General features: G+C 52.1%; 1 protein-coding gene across 3 annotated transcripts in view; it reads left to right on the top strand.

The window, feature by feature from the left end:
- LOXHD1 (lipoxygenase homology PLAT domains 1) overlaps nt 1-12,977 on the top strand; it is a 172,735-nt gene that overhangs the window by 107,812 nt on the left and 51,946 nt on the right. For all 3 annotated transcript variants that reach the window (XM_062200274.1, XM_062200273.1, XM_062200272.1), the window contains 5 exons: nt 858-1,021; nt 2,030-2,134; nt 4,194-4,322; nt 5,340-5,504; nt 10,035-10,216. In XM_062200274.1, the coding sequence (XP_062056258.1) occupies nt 858-1,021; nt 2,030-2,134; nt 4,194-4,322; nt 5,340-5,504; nt 10,035-10,216 (745 nt within the window). The remainder of the gene's footprint in view (nt 1-857; nt 1,022-2,029; nt 2,135-4,193; nt 4,323-5,339; nt 5,505-10,034; nt 10,217-12,977) is intronic.

The raw sequence follows: 12,977 nt of genomic DNA, 5'->3' as shown, positions 1-12,977 counted from the left end.
CAAGTTCTTGGTTACCCCACTCTGCTGCTGCTCTCATTCCCAGTCCCACTTTCCCCTCTGCCCAGGCACCTCAATGTGCTGGGCCCGGCCTTACACCTAGGAGTCTGCCTTGGACCCCCCCTTCTCTAGGTGGTGATAGCTGTGTGCTGTCTCAGTTCCTTCACCACACTCTTGCTATCTTCTGAAAGCATGATTGAGTCATTCATTAAAATCCATTAATTAAGCACTCATGTATTGAACACCTACTATGTGCAACACTGCTAAAGTAGCTCTAGCTAATGGTTAATTCTAGAAAGGATTGGAGTAGGCCCTGTCAGGCCCTCTCTTTCTAGATCCTTCCATCCAGCATACCCCTGACGGAGTGTCTCCTAAGCTCCAGGCATGCTACACAGCCCTTTTCAGTGGGGGGAGGGGTGTCTGGAGACCATGTCCCCCTGAGTAAAGAGACTCATAGGTTCTTCCAGCCTGTGCTGCCTCTGCTTGGATCTGCTCATCATCATGGCCCCCTATCCTTGCCAAAGGTCCCAATACAAAACAAGAGGGGCCATAGAGTCTGTTCATGCCTCCCAGGCCTGAGACTTTGTGTAAGAGCCATTTCATAAACATTTTTGTTACTCACCCAAAAAAAAGGAAAAAGAAAAAGAAAAAGAAAAAGAAAAAGAAAAAAGAAAAGAAAAGAAAAGAAAAGAAACTCATAGGTACTTCCCAGGCTGGGTAGGATAGGAGGGCAATGCCTCAGGGAGCCAGCAGGGGGAGCTAGGGTTCCCAAGAGGGGCCTCTCATTTCCTTCGCAGGACTGCCCCTGCCGGAGACCTTCCTAAGAGGACATTTCTGGCTTCTCTCCCCTGACCCCACAGGTACTACTTCCCATGCCAACGCTGGCTGGCGGTGGAGGAGGACGATGGGCAGCTGTCCAGGGAGCTGCTGCCAGTGGATGAGTCCTATGTGCTACCCAGCGAGGATGAGGAGGGTGGGGCCGGCAACAGCAACCCCCTTGACAACCTGGCCCTGGAACAGAAAGGTTCTGTCCTCCCCTACCCCCGCCTTGACCTCACCCTCACCTTCACCGCATGTCTCCATCTCCTCCCTCCCCTATGGGTTCTGGGCACCTCCTCCTCTGTCTGTCTATCTATCTGTCCTTCCTCTCATACCTCCAGGGCAAGAATGGTTTGGGGTGGGGTGTAGATATTCCCATGTGTCCAGAATAAGACTGGATATAAAGTACGTGACAGGATGGAAGTATTGTCAGGAATGCAATGGAATGAAATAGAATAGCAGCCAGTTCTTCTTCTTATTATTCAAAGGGAGAAGAGACAGACAGAGATCGTCCATCCACTGGTTCACTCCTCAAGTGCCCACAACAGCCAGGACTGGGACAACCCAAAATCAGAAGCCTGGAATGTAGTCCAGGTCTCCTACATGGATGGCAGAGACTCGAATCTGTGCGCCATCACCTGTTGCATCCCAGCGTTTGTGTTAGCAGGAAGTGGGAGTAGAAGCTGAGTAGCTGGGATTTGAACCCAGGCACTTCCATACGGAAAGTGGATGTCCCAAGCATCAACTTAACCATTGTGCCAAATGCCCATCTGCATAGTCAGTTCTTACTCATCGTGCCCTCCCTTCCAGACACATTAGGGACTTTCAAAGCATTTTTGCCAAAGGAAAGAGTGAACAGGAGCCTTCAAGTGTCGTAAACATCCCTAAAACTCCTCCCAGCCTGGAGGAGTCTGGCTGGGGCTCCTGGCACGTGAGCCTTTGACCCTGGAAGTCACCCCCAAGTCACCCCTAACCATCCTATCTTCTCTGTTGCTTGAGAGCTCCCCACGTGAGCCAGAGGCAGGGGCATCATCTCTCCACTTGGCAGAGCAGCACGTGAGGTCAGGAAGGCAATTTGCAGAAGAGACTGAGACATGAACTCATCACTAATCACAGGGCTCACAGGTCTTAGGATGGAAGGGCAGGGGTGAGCCAGAGGGGCCCCTGGAGAAGGTGGGGGGACATACTATCACTCTCTGCTGTCTCCTGGCAGATAAGTCTACCACATTCTCAGTGACCGTAAAGACTGGGGACAAGAAGAACGCAGGCACAGACGCCAATGTCTTCATCACACTCTTCGGCACACAAGATGACACTGGTAAGAGAGTAATGCCAGACCAGGGTTCACCCCACACTCCTCCCCAGGGAGACCAAGCCTCAGTGGAGGTCTCCAAGGAAACCAGGGCCATGCCTCTGTCTCCTGGTGGGCCTCAGGCCGCCAGCGCCATCAGACAAAGGCAGTTCCTTTTTTTCCTACACAAAATTCCTCTCCTCTGTGCCCGATTCCTCCTTCTGTTCTAATGGCAGAGACAGCCCTGACTCCAGCTCCCCCCAACCATAGCAACCTGGGAAAACATGTGTCTTCCCAATCTCCAATGAGATGTAGCCAGTGGGTTCTGTAGTACTGTGTGGGGGATGTTCAAGGAATCTTCCAGGTGATTCTGGAGCCCTGCGCAGGTATGTGGAGAAGGTGGCTCTTGGTGTTGGAATCAGCCATGCACTCATGCCGCCTGATGGATCACTCTGTAGAGAAGAGCCAGTCCTTCAAGTAGTCATCCCACTGTGGGCCCAGAGCTCTGTGCTGGGCACTGCTGAAGACTGAGTGAGCCTGACCGCTGACCAGGGTGCTGGTATGGAGCACGGACTCTGTAGCTACACTGATGAGTTCCAGTTCCACTCCACCATTTATTAGCTGTGTGACGTTGGGCTTCTTCCAATTGGAAAATGAGGATAAAACTAGTATGTGCCTCGCAGAGTTGTGAGTTTAATGAGATTGAACGTGTGAAATATTTGGGACACAGTGGCATTTGATAAGCATTAATTGTCGAGTAGGTTTGATAAAGAGGATAATGTCTAATTAAAGAATTGGGTCATCACTTAAAAATGTCTGTGATGTGGGTCCTGACCCCTGGTCAAAGATAGTGGTGGGCCTACCAGCTGCTCCTGCTTCCTGAGTTGGACACATTCTTGAGCACTCAGCAAGCATTGTGTCACAAAGACCTCACAACTCCATAGGGACAGCACCAAGACCATCTTTTAAAAATTTTTTTGACATTTTAGGAAACCGGGTATCAGAAGCATTAAATAATTTGCCCAAAGCCACCCAGATGGTAAGTGGTAGAGCCAGGCATTGGACCAAGGTCTGTCTCTCTGGGCACTTAGTCTGCAGTGATTCTGTGAATGCCAGGTGTCCTCTATTCAATGGGTCTAGAGCTGGGACATAAAGGGGTCGAGGGTCTTAGAGGGAATGGAGTGCAAGCTCAGGCAGGAGTGGGTGGCAGCGGTTGGAGACCATCTGATTTCAGATGCACCCCACAGCCACAGTCCCAGGACACATTACCGGTAATGTGGGTTGCCTGGTAAGAGACATTGAAGCCATCGCTCCTTCTGCCATCCAAAGAGGGGTCTCCAGAGAGTGCCCACAGGTCCCATCAGCTCAGGGGGCCCCTGTTTCCACAGTGACTTAGGGAAGATGTTATGACTGGATCCCTCCCCATGTGAAGAATTATGAGGGGCCAAGGAGGGGAGCAGACATAGGCTTAGGGCCCTACCACTTTCACCCAGATCGTCTTCCCAAAGGTCTTTCTTTAGATATAATCTGGAAGCAAAAATGCATATCTCAACAGGTTGTCATGGAGCTCAATGAAAAGACACACACACACACACACACACCTAAACACACAGGTGCCCCTGGGATGGTGATTGCAGTCTTATTTTTACATTTATTTATTTGAAAGAGTTACAGAAAAGGAGAGACAGAAAAAGAGAAAGAGAACCATCCACTGGTTCACCCCTAAATGGCTGCAACAGTCAGGGCTGAACCAGGCTGAAGCCAGGAGCCTGGAACTCCATCTGGTTCTCCCACACAGATCTTAGGGGGCCCAAACACTCAGGATATCTGCTTCTGCTTTCCCAGGCACATTGGCAAGGAACTGGATCAGAAGTAGAGCAGCTGGGACTCATTGGTGTTTATATGGGATGCTGGCATCTGAGGTGGCAGCTTCACCCACTGTGCCACATGCCAGCCCCATAAACAGTCTAAAGTTGATGGAAGCTCAGAAATTTTCTCATTGTGGGGAATGACTAAAAGGGGTGGGTCAGATGAGGTTTGAAAAATCCCGGCCCCTCCAGTCATGTTGGGGTCATCTGATTGGCAGGAGTCACCCTCCTGAAGTCCTCCAAGACCAACAGCAACAAGTTTGAGAGAGACAGCATTGAAATCTTCACGGTAGAGACGCTGGATCTGGGAGACCTGTGGAAGGTCAGGATCGGCCATGACAATACAGGTCTGGTTTCCCTCACCCTCTGTTCCCTGCTAGACCACTAAGGACCATGGACAGGTCCCTGTGGGCCTTGGAGGAAGAGCTGGGAGGTTTGGGTGCTGTCTGCCTTCTGTTGTGACAGCTTCTTCAGTCTGCAGCACACAGAGATTCTGGCCTAACTGGAGTGGGACCCGGACATGTGTGGTTTCTAAAGCCTTCACTCACCCCAAACCACAGTAATTGTAACGTGCAGCTGGATTTGTAAACCTGTGCTCAGTGGTTCCCTAACTCGACTGTGCATCAGCACTGCCTTGGGTTATTAATTAAAACACAGATTCTGGGCTCTGCCTCCAGAGTCTTTGATGTACTAGGTCTGGAGTGAACCAGAGAATGCACATTTCTCACAAGCTGCTGGGTGGTCCTGAGGCTGCTGGTCCAGGGACCCCACTTGGAGAGAAGTGCTGATCTAGCCAGCCCTGCAAGGAGCCCACGGGCTCTGCAGTGGCACAAATGTTTGCTTACATAGAACTCTTTATCCGAAAATTGTCCTCAGATCACTAAGTCTAACGAGGAGACTCTTGTCCCAGCACCTGGGGCTGTAGAAGTTGGAGGGTGCGCGAGGACTGGAGGCACAGGGCTCCCTGTCTGCTTCCATTTCCTTCGTTAAACATGAGCACTCACCTCGCCTGGGAAGACCATCATCCCTCCGCTCAGTGCCCTTCCCTCCATCTACCACAGGCTGAGCCAGGGAGCTGAGTGCCCTTCCTGCCATTGAGTCCCAAGCTCCTTCCACCTTGGACAGCACCCTTGCTCCCCTGGCCTCAAACTCCTCCTGCCACCCCCTTCCCTCTTGCTAATGTCACTGACAGCAGCCTGGAGCGACCCAGCCTCAGCTGACTGCACATTTTAACAGGAGTCCCCTTAGCAATGTTCTCAGCAGAAGGGATGACACACAGGTGGTGGAGCCCTAGGTACCACTTAGGAAAGGAACCATCTCTGCACAAGTCCTTGACGGAGTTTCTGTCTCATCTCTCTTTCCAGGCAAAGCTCCCGGCTGGTTTGTAGACTGGGTGGAGGTGGATGCCCCATCTCTTGGAAAGTGTATGACATTTCCCTGCGGCCGCTGGCTGGCCAAGAATGAAGACGATGGCGCCATCGTCAGGGACCTCTTCCATGCGGAGCTTCAGACCAGGCTGTACACACCATGTAAGAACCATGGCCTCCTCCGGGACTCCATCCCCAGCTGACCTGAGTCAACCCCAATTCCTCCTCCAGTGTCAACTCCAGGCCAGCCTCACCTGGGAGATTTGGGTTTCTTGTTTCTTTCCCAAATTTTCTGAGCTCTGTGGGGCAGAGGGCAGAGCCCTAGACCTGACAAAGTAAACTATGGGGTTTATTCCAAACCCCATCCCAAACAAGCTGGTGACAACACATGGAGAGCCTCACCTTTCTTGCCTCAGTTTCCACGCCTGCAAAGCAGAAGTAGTAGATGCAGAGTGGGTAGAAGAGCCCAGAGAATAGACACAGGCCTGAGGGGTGCTGAGCCACCCCAGCACCAATCCCTGGCACAAATCACCACTGTAAGCTTTTTCTCCAGATTTGGGAGGAGGCTGAAGACCTAGAGAGAGGGTCACGGTGCTTCCTGGCCACAGGAAAAGAGGAAGGGGAGTCCTGTGGTGATATGTTGACTCTGCTTTCACTGTCATCAAAAATCATGATTAAATGTTTACATATGTGAAAGTCAACCAGGCCATAAGAATCTGTCTGAATTTGGTGAAATCCGAACCAAGCTCAGAGCATGTAATTTGTTCTAATAATGAACTGTACCAAAAGATCCCCCCTCAACAAGTGACTCATATGTAAATGAAATGGCTGGAATCAGTGATGAACTCTTTTTTTTTTTTTTAGCCTAAAGCAATTAAACTGGAAATGAGCAGAACATCAAAAATATTTTCTTGGCCATGGCCTGAAATAAAGTGACATTTCCCTCTAACTAAATCCCTGGCCACACATGTACCAGGCAAACCCTGCATCCAGACTCTGTCCCCAGGAGCCACCTGCTATCCAGAGTGCTCTCTGATCTGATAGATGCTCCCGGGGCTGGTGGCAGAACTGAGTGGAACCCTGGAGGACAGATGTGACTGTGTCTCTCCTCGTGCGTTTGAACAGGCCTTGCTCTGTACTCACCTCGCAGAGCCTAAGAGCGTGCATGGTGTGAGATGGATACAGTCACCCCTTGGTGTCCTTGGGGATCGGCCCCAGCGTCCTCCATGGATACCCAAACCTTATAGAAAAAGGTGTGGTTCTGGCATACGACACATGCACGTCCTTCTGTCTGCTGTGAATCATCTCTAGGTCATTTACAATATCGAGTGCCATGTGCATGGTGTGTAGATAGCGGTTACACTGTGTTGTTCAGGGAATAGGGATGAGAAAAACAGCCTGTCCAAGTTCAGTTCAGAGGCAACTTTTTGCCAAGTATTTCTGATCCACAATTGGTTGAATCCACAAACGTGGATCCCATGGATACAGAGGCTGAGTGTATCCAGTCCCTGCCTGCTATAAAACCAACCCCTTCGCCCTCTGAATCAGATGCCCATTCGAAAACAAAGTGTTCAGAATGGACTGGACTGCGCCCTCCCAAGGTGGGAGCAGCGAGAGGAGGAGGAGGGTCTGCCGCTGGGGACCTGCTTCCCTGGTGGTGGTGGTCCCAGAGGTTCAAAGCCAGGTAGCTTCAGTCCCGGGATGGCAGAGACAGAGCCCAGCCACCTTGTCAGGGACCCAGAAAAAACCCTGGAGCCTCAATTCAGCAGCTCGTTGAGCCTGCCCAGGGCATGTGAAACCACAGTGAAGGAACCAAGGGGGCCGCTCAGGGACCAGTGGGAGTGTGCCACGGTGCAGGACGTGAGCAACTGGGAAGGGCTGCCAGGACAGTCTGAACTGACAGTAGGCCTGGGGGAGGCAGCAGGCGGGCACAGCACAGGGCACAGTGCATGGCGGCTCTGAAGGTGAGAATCGTGCCAGCTGGCTGGCACTGTGGGCTTCTGCCTATTCTCCAAAGAACCATGGTGGGCAGCGGTGGTGTCTCAGGGCAGCTGGTAGGCTGAAGGGGGTGGGGCAGCCCTGCACTGTGACTTCCAGAGCAGATCCTCTGTTTTAGTAATCAAATATGTATATATTTGAAAGGCAGAAGGAGACACGGATAGAGATTCCCATCTGCTGGTTCACTTCCCGAAGGGTTGGGCCAGGCCAAGCTAGGAGGCAGGTACTCAATCCAGGTCTCTCACATGGGTGGCAGGGACCCAAGTACTTGGACTATCACTTGCTGCCGCCCAGGTGCACATTAGCAGGAAGCTGGAATCAGAAGCACAGCCAAGACTTGAACCCAGCCCTCAGATATGGGACTCAGCTGTCCCAAATGGCGTCTTAACAGCTCTTCTCTTTCTGAACAGTTTTTTAGAGATTTATTTATTTATTTGAAATAGTTATACAGAGAGAGGAGAGAAAGAGAGAGAGAGAGAGAGAGAGAGAGAGAGAGAGAGAAAGGTCTTCCATCTGTTGGTTCACTCCACAATTGGCTGCAATGGCCGGAGCTTTGCTGATCTGAAGCCAGGAGCCAGGAGCTTCTTCCAGGTCTCCCACGTGGGTGCAGGGGCCCTAGAACTTGGGCCACCTTCTACTGCTTTCCCAGGCCATAGCAGAGAGCTAGATCAGAAGTGGAGCAGCCGGGACTAGAACCAGTGCTCATAATGGGATGCTGGCACTTCAGGCCAGGGTTAAACTGCTGCGCCACAGTGCCGGCCCCTCTGAACAGCTTTTGATAAAAGTGTTTATAAGGATTCCAACATGGTTAAACAAATGGAAAACCAGAGGTCCCTTCATTTTGTAGGTGTGGAAACCAAGGCCCAGAGAAAGGTAGCTCTCTGCCCAAGGACCCACAGCTACCCAGTGGCAGAGGCAGAACTAGAAACCAGGAGCCAAGGCTTGGGGCAGTGAGGGCCACAGGACGGGCTGTTCCCACTCAGAAGTTTTCAGGGCTTCTCCTGCTTCTGGCTGGTCTCAGGACAGCCCAAATCCTGTCGTAGGGTTTTTTGCTCAAGGTCTCCCTAACCTTAAGCGGGGAAGAAGCCAATGAGCTCTCGGAGGAAGGGACAGGCCACTGCAGAGAGGGTGCCTCTGTCCTTGCATGAGGGCCTGACTGGGTTGGGTCTGTGTCTCTCTTCAACACTGAGTAAGAGTCTTTTCAGATCTTGGGGGGGCTGGTGGTCATTCTCAGGACCACCCCTCTCAGAGGCTTGTGGGTGGGGAGCAGTACTCGCCTCCAGTTCACTCCTAGAGGTTGATAACATAGGATTTGAGGTCAGATAAACCTGGGTTCAAGTTTGAGTTCTACTGTATGACCTTGGGAAAGTTACTGCAGCTCACTGAGCCTTGCCTTTCTCCTCTGCAAAATGGGTACAATAGTCTATTGAGTCACTGAGGATTAAAGGAGATCAGTACTGTAGAGTGCTTAGTACAGAGTGCAGCATGTAGCCAGTGCTCGCTAAGTGGTACCTGTTACTACCAGGCATCACGACTGTAGCCCTACAGCACAGCGTCCCTGATAACAAACGAAAGGCCAGTTCCTCGTCACTGGGAAGAAGGAAATTTCTCAAGTGACTCCTTCCAGGGGTCAGGATCACGACAAAATGTAGATTTACACTTAAACAATTTCTCTGGGTTTTTAACTTTTTCCTTCACTGTGACCCAGAAGGGAGTATATACGTTTGTCTACACATACAGCAAATGTCACAAGAAAATTGACCTCATTGTGTGTGAGGTCCAGTGATATTTTCTCTTTGATTCTATCCAATTCTATCGATTTTTCTGGAATCTGGTGCCCACACACTGAACTTATCTCATAGTCTGCTAGTGAACCTCAAAGTTGGTGTTATGTTGTTTTCAACTATGATCTTGAACTTGAATGTGAAGTGTGAGGTAGGCCCACCCCAGAGGCTCTGAGCAGGAGCTGGGAATCTTTAACAAGCACCCCAAGGGTTTCTGAAGCAAAGGATTTGTATCCCATGCCCAGAGAGATGTTGCTCGCTGCTCATGTTGGTGGCCATCCTCCAGGAAGCTCCCTGGGACACATAGTGCTCCTGCTGGGACTGAGTCCACATGGGGCATCCCTCACCTGTGCTGTCCCCTTCCCCATAGACTTCTGTAAAGTGAGGGAACCTGAATGAGGGGCCAGGTGAGACGTGGTGGGGATGGAGGGGGCACTGGAGCAAGTGAGGGACTGACAGCGGAGGATGGAGAGAGAAGAGAAAGAATTCTCACCGCCGTGGACACGCTCCCCTGATTGGCGAGTGTCCCTGGGGTGTCTTCAGCTAAGCAGCATGTTGAGGGTGCTTTACAGATAATGGAAACTGAGGCACACCTGTACCTTGCCTAGGTCTCTTTGAGACTCAGCTTAGAGCTGGGATTTGAGGTGAGGCTTGTTGAATTTGAAAGTCTGCGCTTTCAACTGGTATGCTGCACTAGCTCTGTGGTGTGCAAGGCTCAGAGACCCTCTGAGGGGACAGGGGCTTCCCATGGCCCCTGGACATGTCAGCCCCCCTCCACCATGGTTGCCAGGCAACCACATGAAGGTCCAGGTCTCTGGACAGCAGTTCTCCAGTGAAAAGGCCCAGGCGGGTGGTCCTGGTGAAGAAGAAGCTGACCTCACTGTGATTCTTCTCTGGCCGCCACCCCCAGTTGTCCCCTACGAGATCACGCTGTACACCAGTGATGTCTTCGCTGCCGGCACAGACGCCAACATCTTCATCGTCATCTATGGCTGTGACGCTGTGTGCACCCAGCAGAAGTTCCTGTGCACCAACAAGAGGGAGCAGAAGCTGTTCTTTGAGAGGAAGTCCGCCTCCCGCTTCATCGTGGAGGTACCGGGGCTCAGCGGGCTGCCCGAGATAGCGATGGGTGCCTGAACCGAGGGCAGGACACGCACCCTTCGCCTGGATGGGCTGCTCTTGATGAAAGATGGGCAGCTCATCCAACCTCTCTAGCCCCGAGACATCTAACCCACAAGAGGCTGGTGACGCTTGCCTGGTGAGGAGCAAAGGCGGTGATGAGTGCGCAGGGCCTGGCGGAGCTAGAGGCCTGACAACAACAGGGCACGAGGGCTTCCAACAGCAGACACAGTCCACGAGTTGAGCACGGCTTTCAGACTGCCTGGTGCTGGGGCAGCTGGGGACCTCACCCCCAGTGATTATGTGGGGATAGGGCCTCCTGCTCAGCGCTCAAGCCATGACCAAACTATCTGGTATAGGAGAACAGCCTGGATGGCCCGTGACTGCGTCAGGTCTGGGCAATGGGGATTTTGCTGTTTGCTGTTTAGTATGGATGGAATTCATGGTAGCTTGATGTCCTATACAACTCAGTTCTGTGCACACTCATTGTGCCTGCCCTGTGCACCCAGATGTGTGCTAGGCTGGGCAGGAGACACAAGGGAAGGAGAGGGTCCAGCCTCTGCCTATAAGGGGCTTGCTATCTAGCTGGGGACCCCAGGCCTCCGCACCAGGCTGATGTGAGAGTCTGGTGATCAACAACATAACCGACCCTGTGGGTCAGAAGGCACTGTCCCAGGGATTTATCTGTATTTGCTCACTTAACCTTCCATCAACCCTGCTCTGTTAGGAGCCCTGTGCAAAGAGGGGGAAGCTAAGGCATAGAGAAATTAGTACCTTAACCTAGAATGCATGGGTAGAATGTAGTAGAGGTCAGATTGAAACCCAGAAAGACTGACCCTGTAATACGTGCTCTGAGCAGTAGTCAGCCAACACTGCACTGATTAGGCCCTGCAGTGGGCTAGCACAGGCCTGGTTAGCCACTGCAGTGGGCTAGCACAGTCCTGGTTAGCACTGCAGTGGGCTAGCACAGCCCTGGTTAGGCACTGCAGTGGGCTAGCACATTCCTGGTTAGCACTGCAGTGGGCTAGCACAGCCCTGGTTAGCCCCTGCAGTGGGCTATCACAGCCCTGGTTAGCACTGCAGTGGGCTAGCACAGCACTGTTTAGCACTGCAGTGGGCTAGCACAACCCTAGTTAGGCACTGCAGTGGGCTAGCACAGCCCTGGTTAGCACTGCAGTGGGCTAGCACAACCCTAGTTAGGCACTGTAGTGGACTAGCACAGCCCTGGTTAGCACTGCAGTGGGCCGGCACAGCCCTGGTTAGCACTGCAGTGGGCTAGCACAGCCCTGATTAGGCACTGCATTGGCTTAGCACAACCCTAGTTAGCCATTGCAGTAGACAAGCACTGGTGACTGACTAGTTAACCACTAGTAGACTAGCACTGCATGAGTTAGAAACTGCAGTGGACTACAGCTTTAGTTAACCATTGCAGTGGCTTGCACTGCCCTAGTTAGCCACTATAGTAGATTAATCCTGCATCCAGCAGCCACTCAGGAGACCAGTGCTGTACTGGGTTGTTGCTGCAGTGGCTAGTCCTGCCCTAGTTAGCCACTACAGTGCAGGAACACTGAGATGGGTCAACGTCACAGTAGATGGATATACTGCAGTGACTGAACTTGCTACAGGTGCCTAGAGCAGGGAGGATGTTCTCTCTAAGACAGCTTTGACCTGGACCTGAGAGTGGGCATGAGCAGGGCAAGGAGGAAAGGTGTTCCTAGCAAGGGGAACAGCAAGGCCATTGGCCCAAAGGTAGAAATACGCACAGGTGGGCTTTGGGCTTCAGCCAGAGGGCACAGGAGGAGCCTGAAGTGAGTGGAGAGAGGACAGGGTGGAAGCAGGGCTTAAAGGGACATGCAGGAGACCTCAGAGGAGGAGAACCAGGAGCCTTGAGTAGCCTGGCCTTGCCAGGTCAGGGGGGCCTTTGGAGAGGTGCCCCTTATTTTCTGGTGGGATAGAGGGTCCAGAACAGCTCCTCCTTCCTTCATAAGCCTGCGTCCCCAGGGACCCTCCTCCCTCTGCACCCTCTGGAAGCTGCCAGCTTTTGTGGGAAGCTCTGTCACTTGTGTTGAGTCTTCCAGCAAGGAAGATTCAAGGGTGATTCATCGTTCACATGAAGCTAGCATCTCATCACCCCAAGATGTCGGTGAGTCACGCAGCATGCCAGGCCCGTGGCAGGGCTGTGATTACACCTCAGCGTGACTTCCGGGGAGCGTTCTCAATGAACTCCCTCTAGTAGGCAGCTGTGGCTTGCCAGTAATTTGTTGCTATTTTTTTTTCTTCTCAAATATATGTGGGTATTGAAGGAAGTAGAAGAGCTTGGGGGTAGGTAGGGAGCTGGCCTCTGTCTCCCTGCCTGCTCGTGTCCCCGTCTCATCACTTCTGTTTTCTGATCTGTCTTCATGTGAGAGGTAGAGCATTGGGTTATGAGTCCCTAACTCTTGGTTCTGTCTCTGGCTCAGCCACTAACTCATGAGCAGGCTTCTTCCTGTCTCTGGCCCCATCCCAAGACAGAGAGGTTGGCCAGGAAAAGAACAGTAAAAGCTATGAATTGTTGAGCATGTCCCATGTGCCAGCCCTGCCCTAAGCACTTGTTATGAACCGACTCATCAAACCACATAATGTTACCAAGATGGGGTCGTGTAATCAGCCCATCTACAGATGAGGAAGCAGAGCCTGGGACAACTAAGTAACTTGCTCAACGTGCTATAAAACAGCAGCACAGGGATCTCCCAGA

Source organism: Lepus europaeus, chromosome 9, assembly GCF_033115175.1.
Source record: "Lepus europaeus isolate LE1 chromosome 9, mLepTim1.pri, whole genome shotgun sequence".
Lineage (NCBI taxonomy): Eukaryota > Metazoa > Chordata > Mammalia > Lagomorpha > Leporidae > Lepus > Lepus europaeus.
Note: the sequence above shows the minus strand (reverse complement) of the source record. Positions and strands in the feature narration are given on the sequence as shown.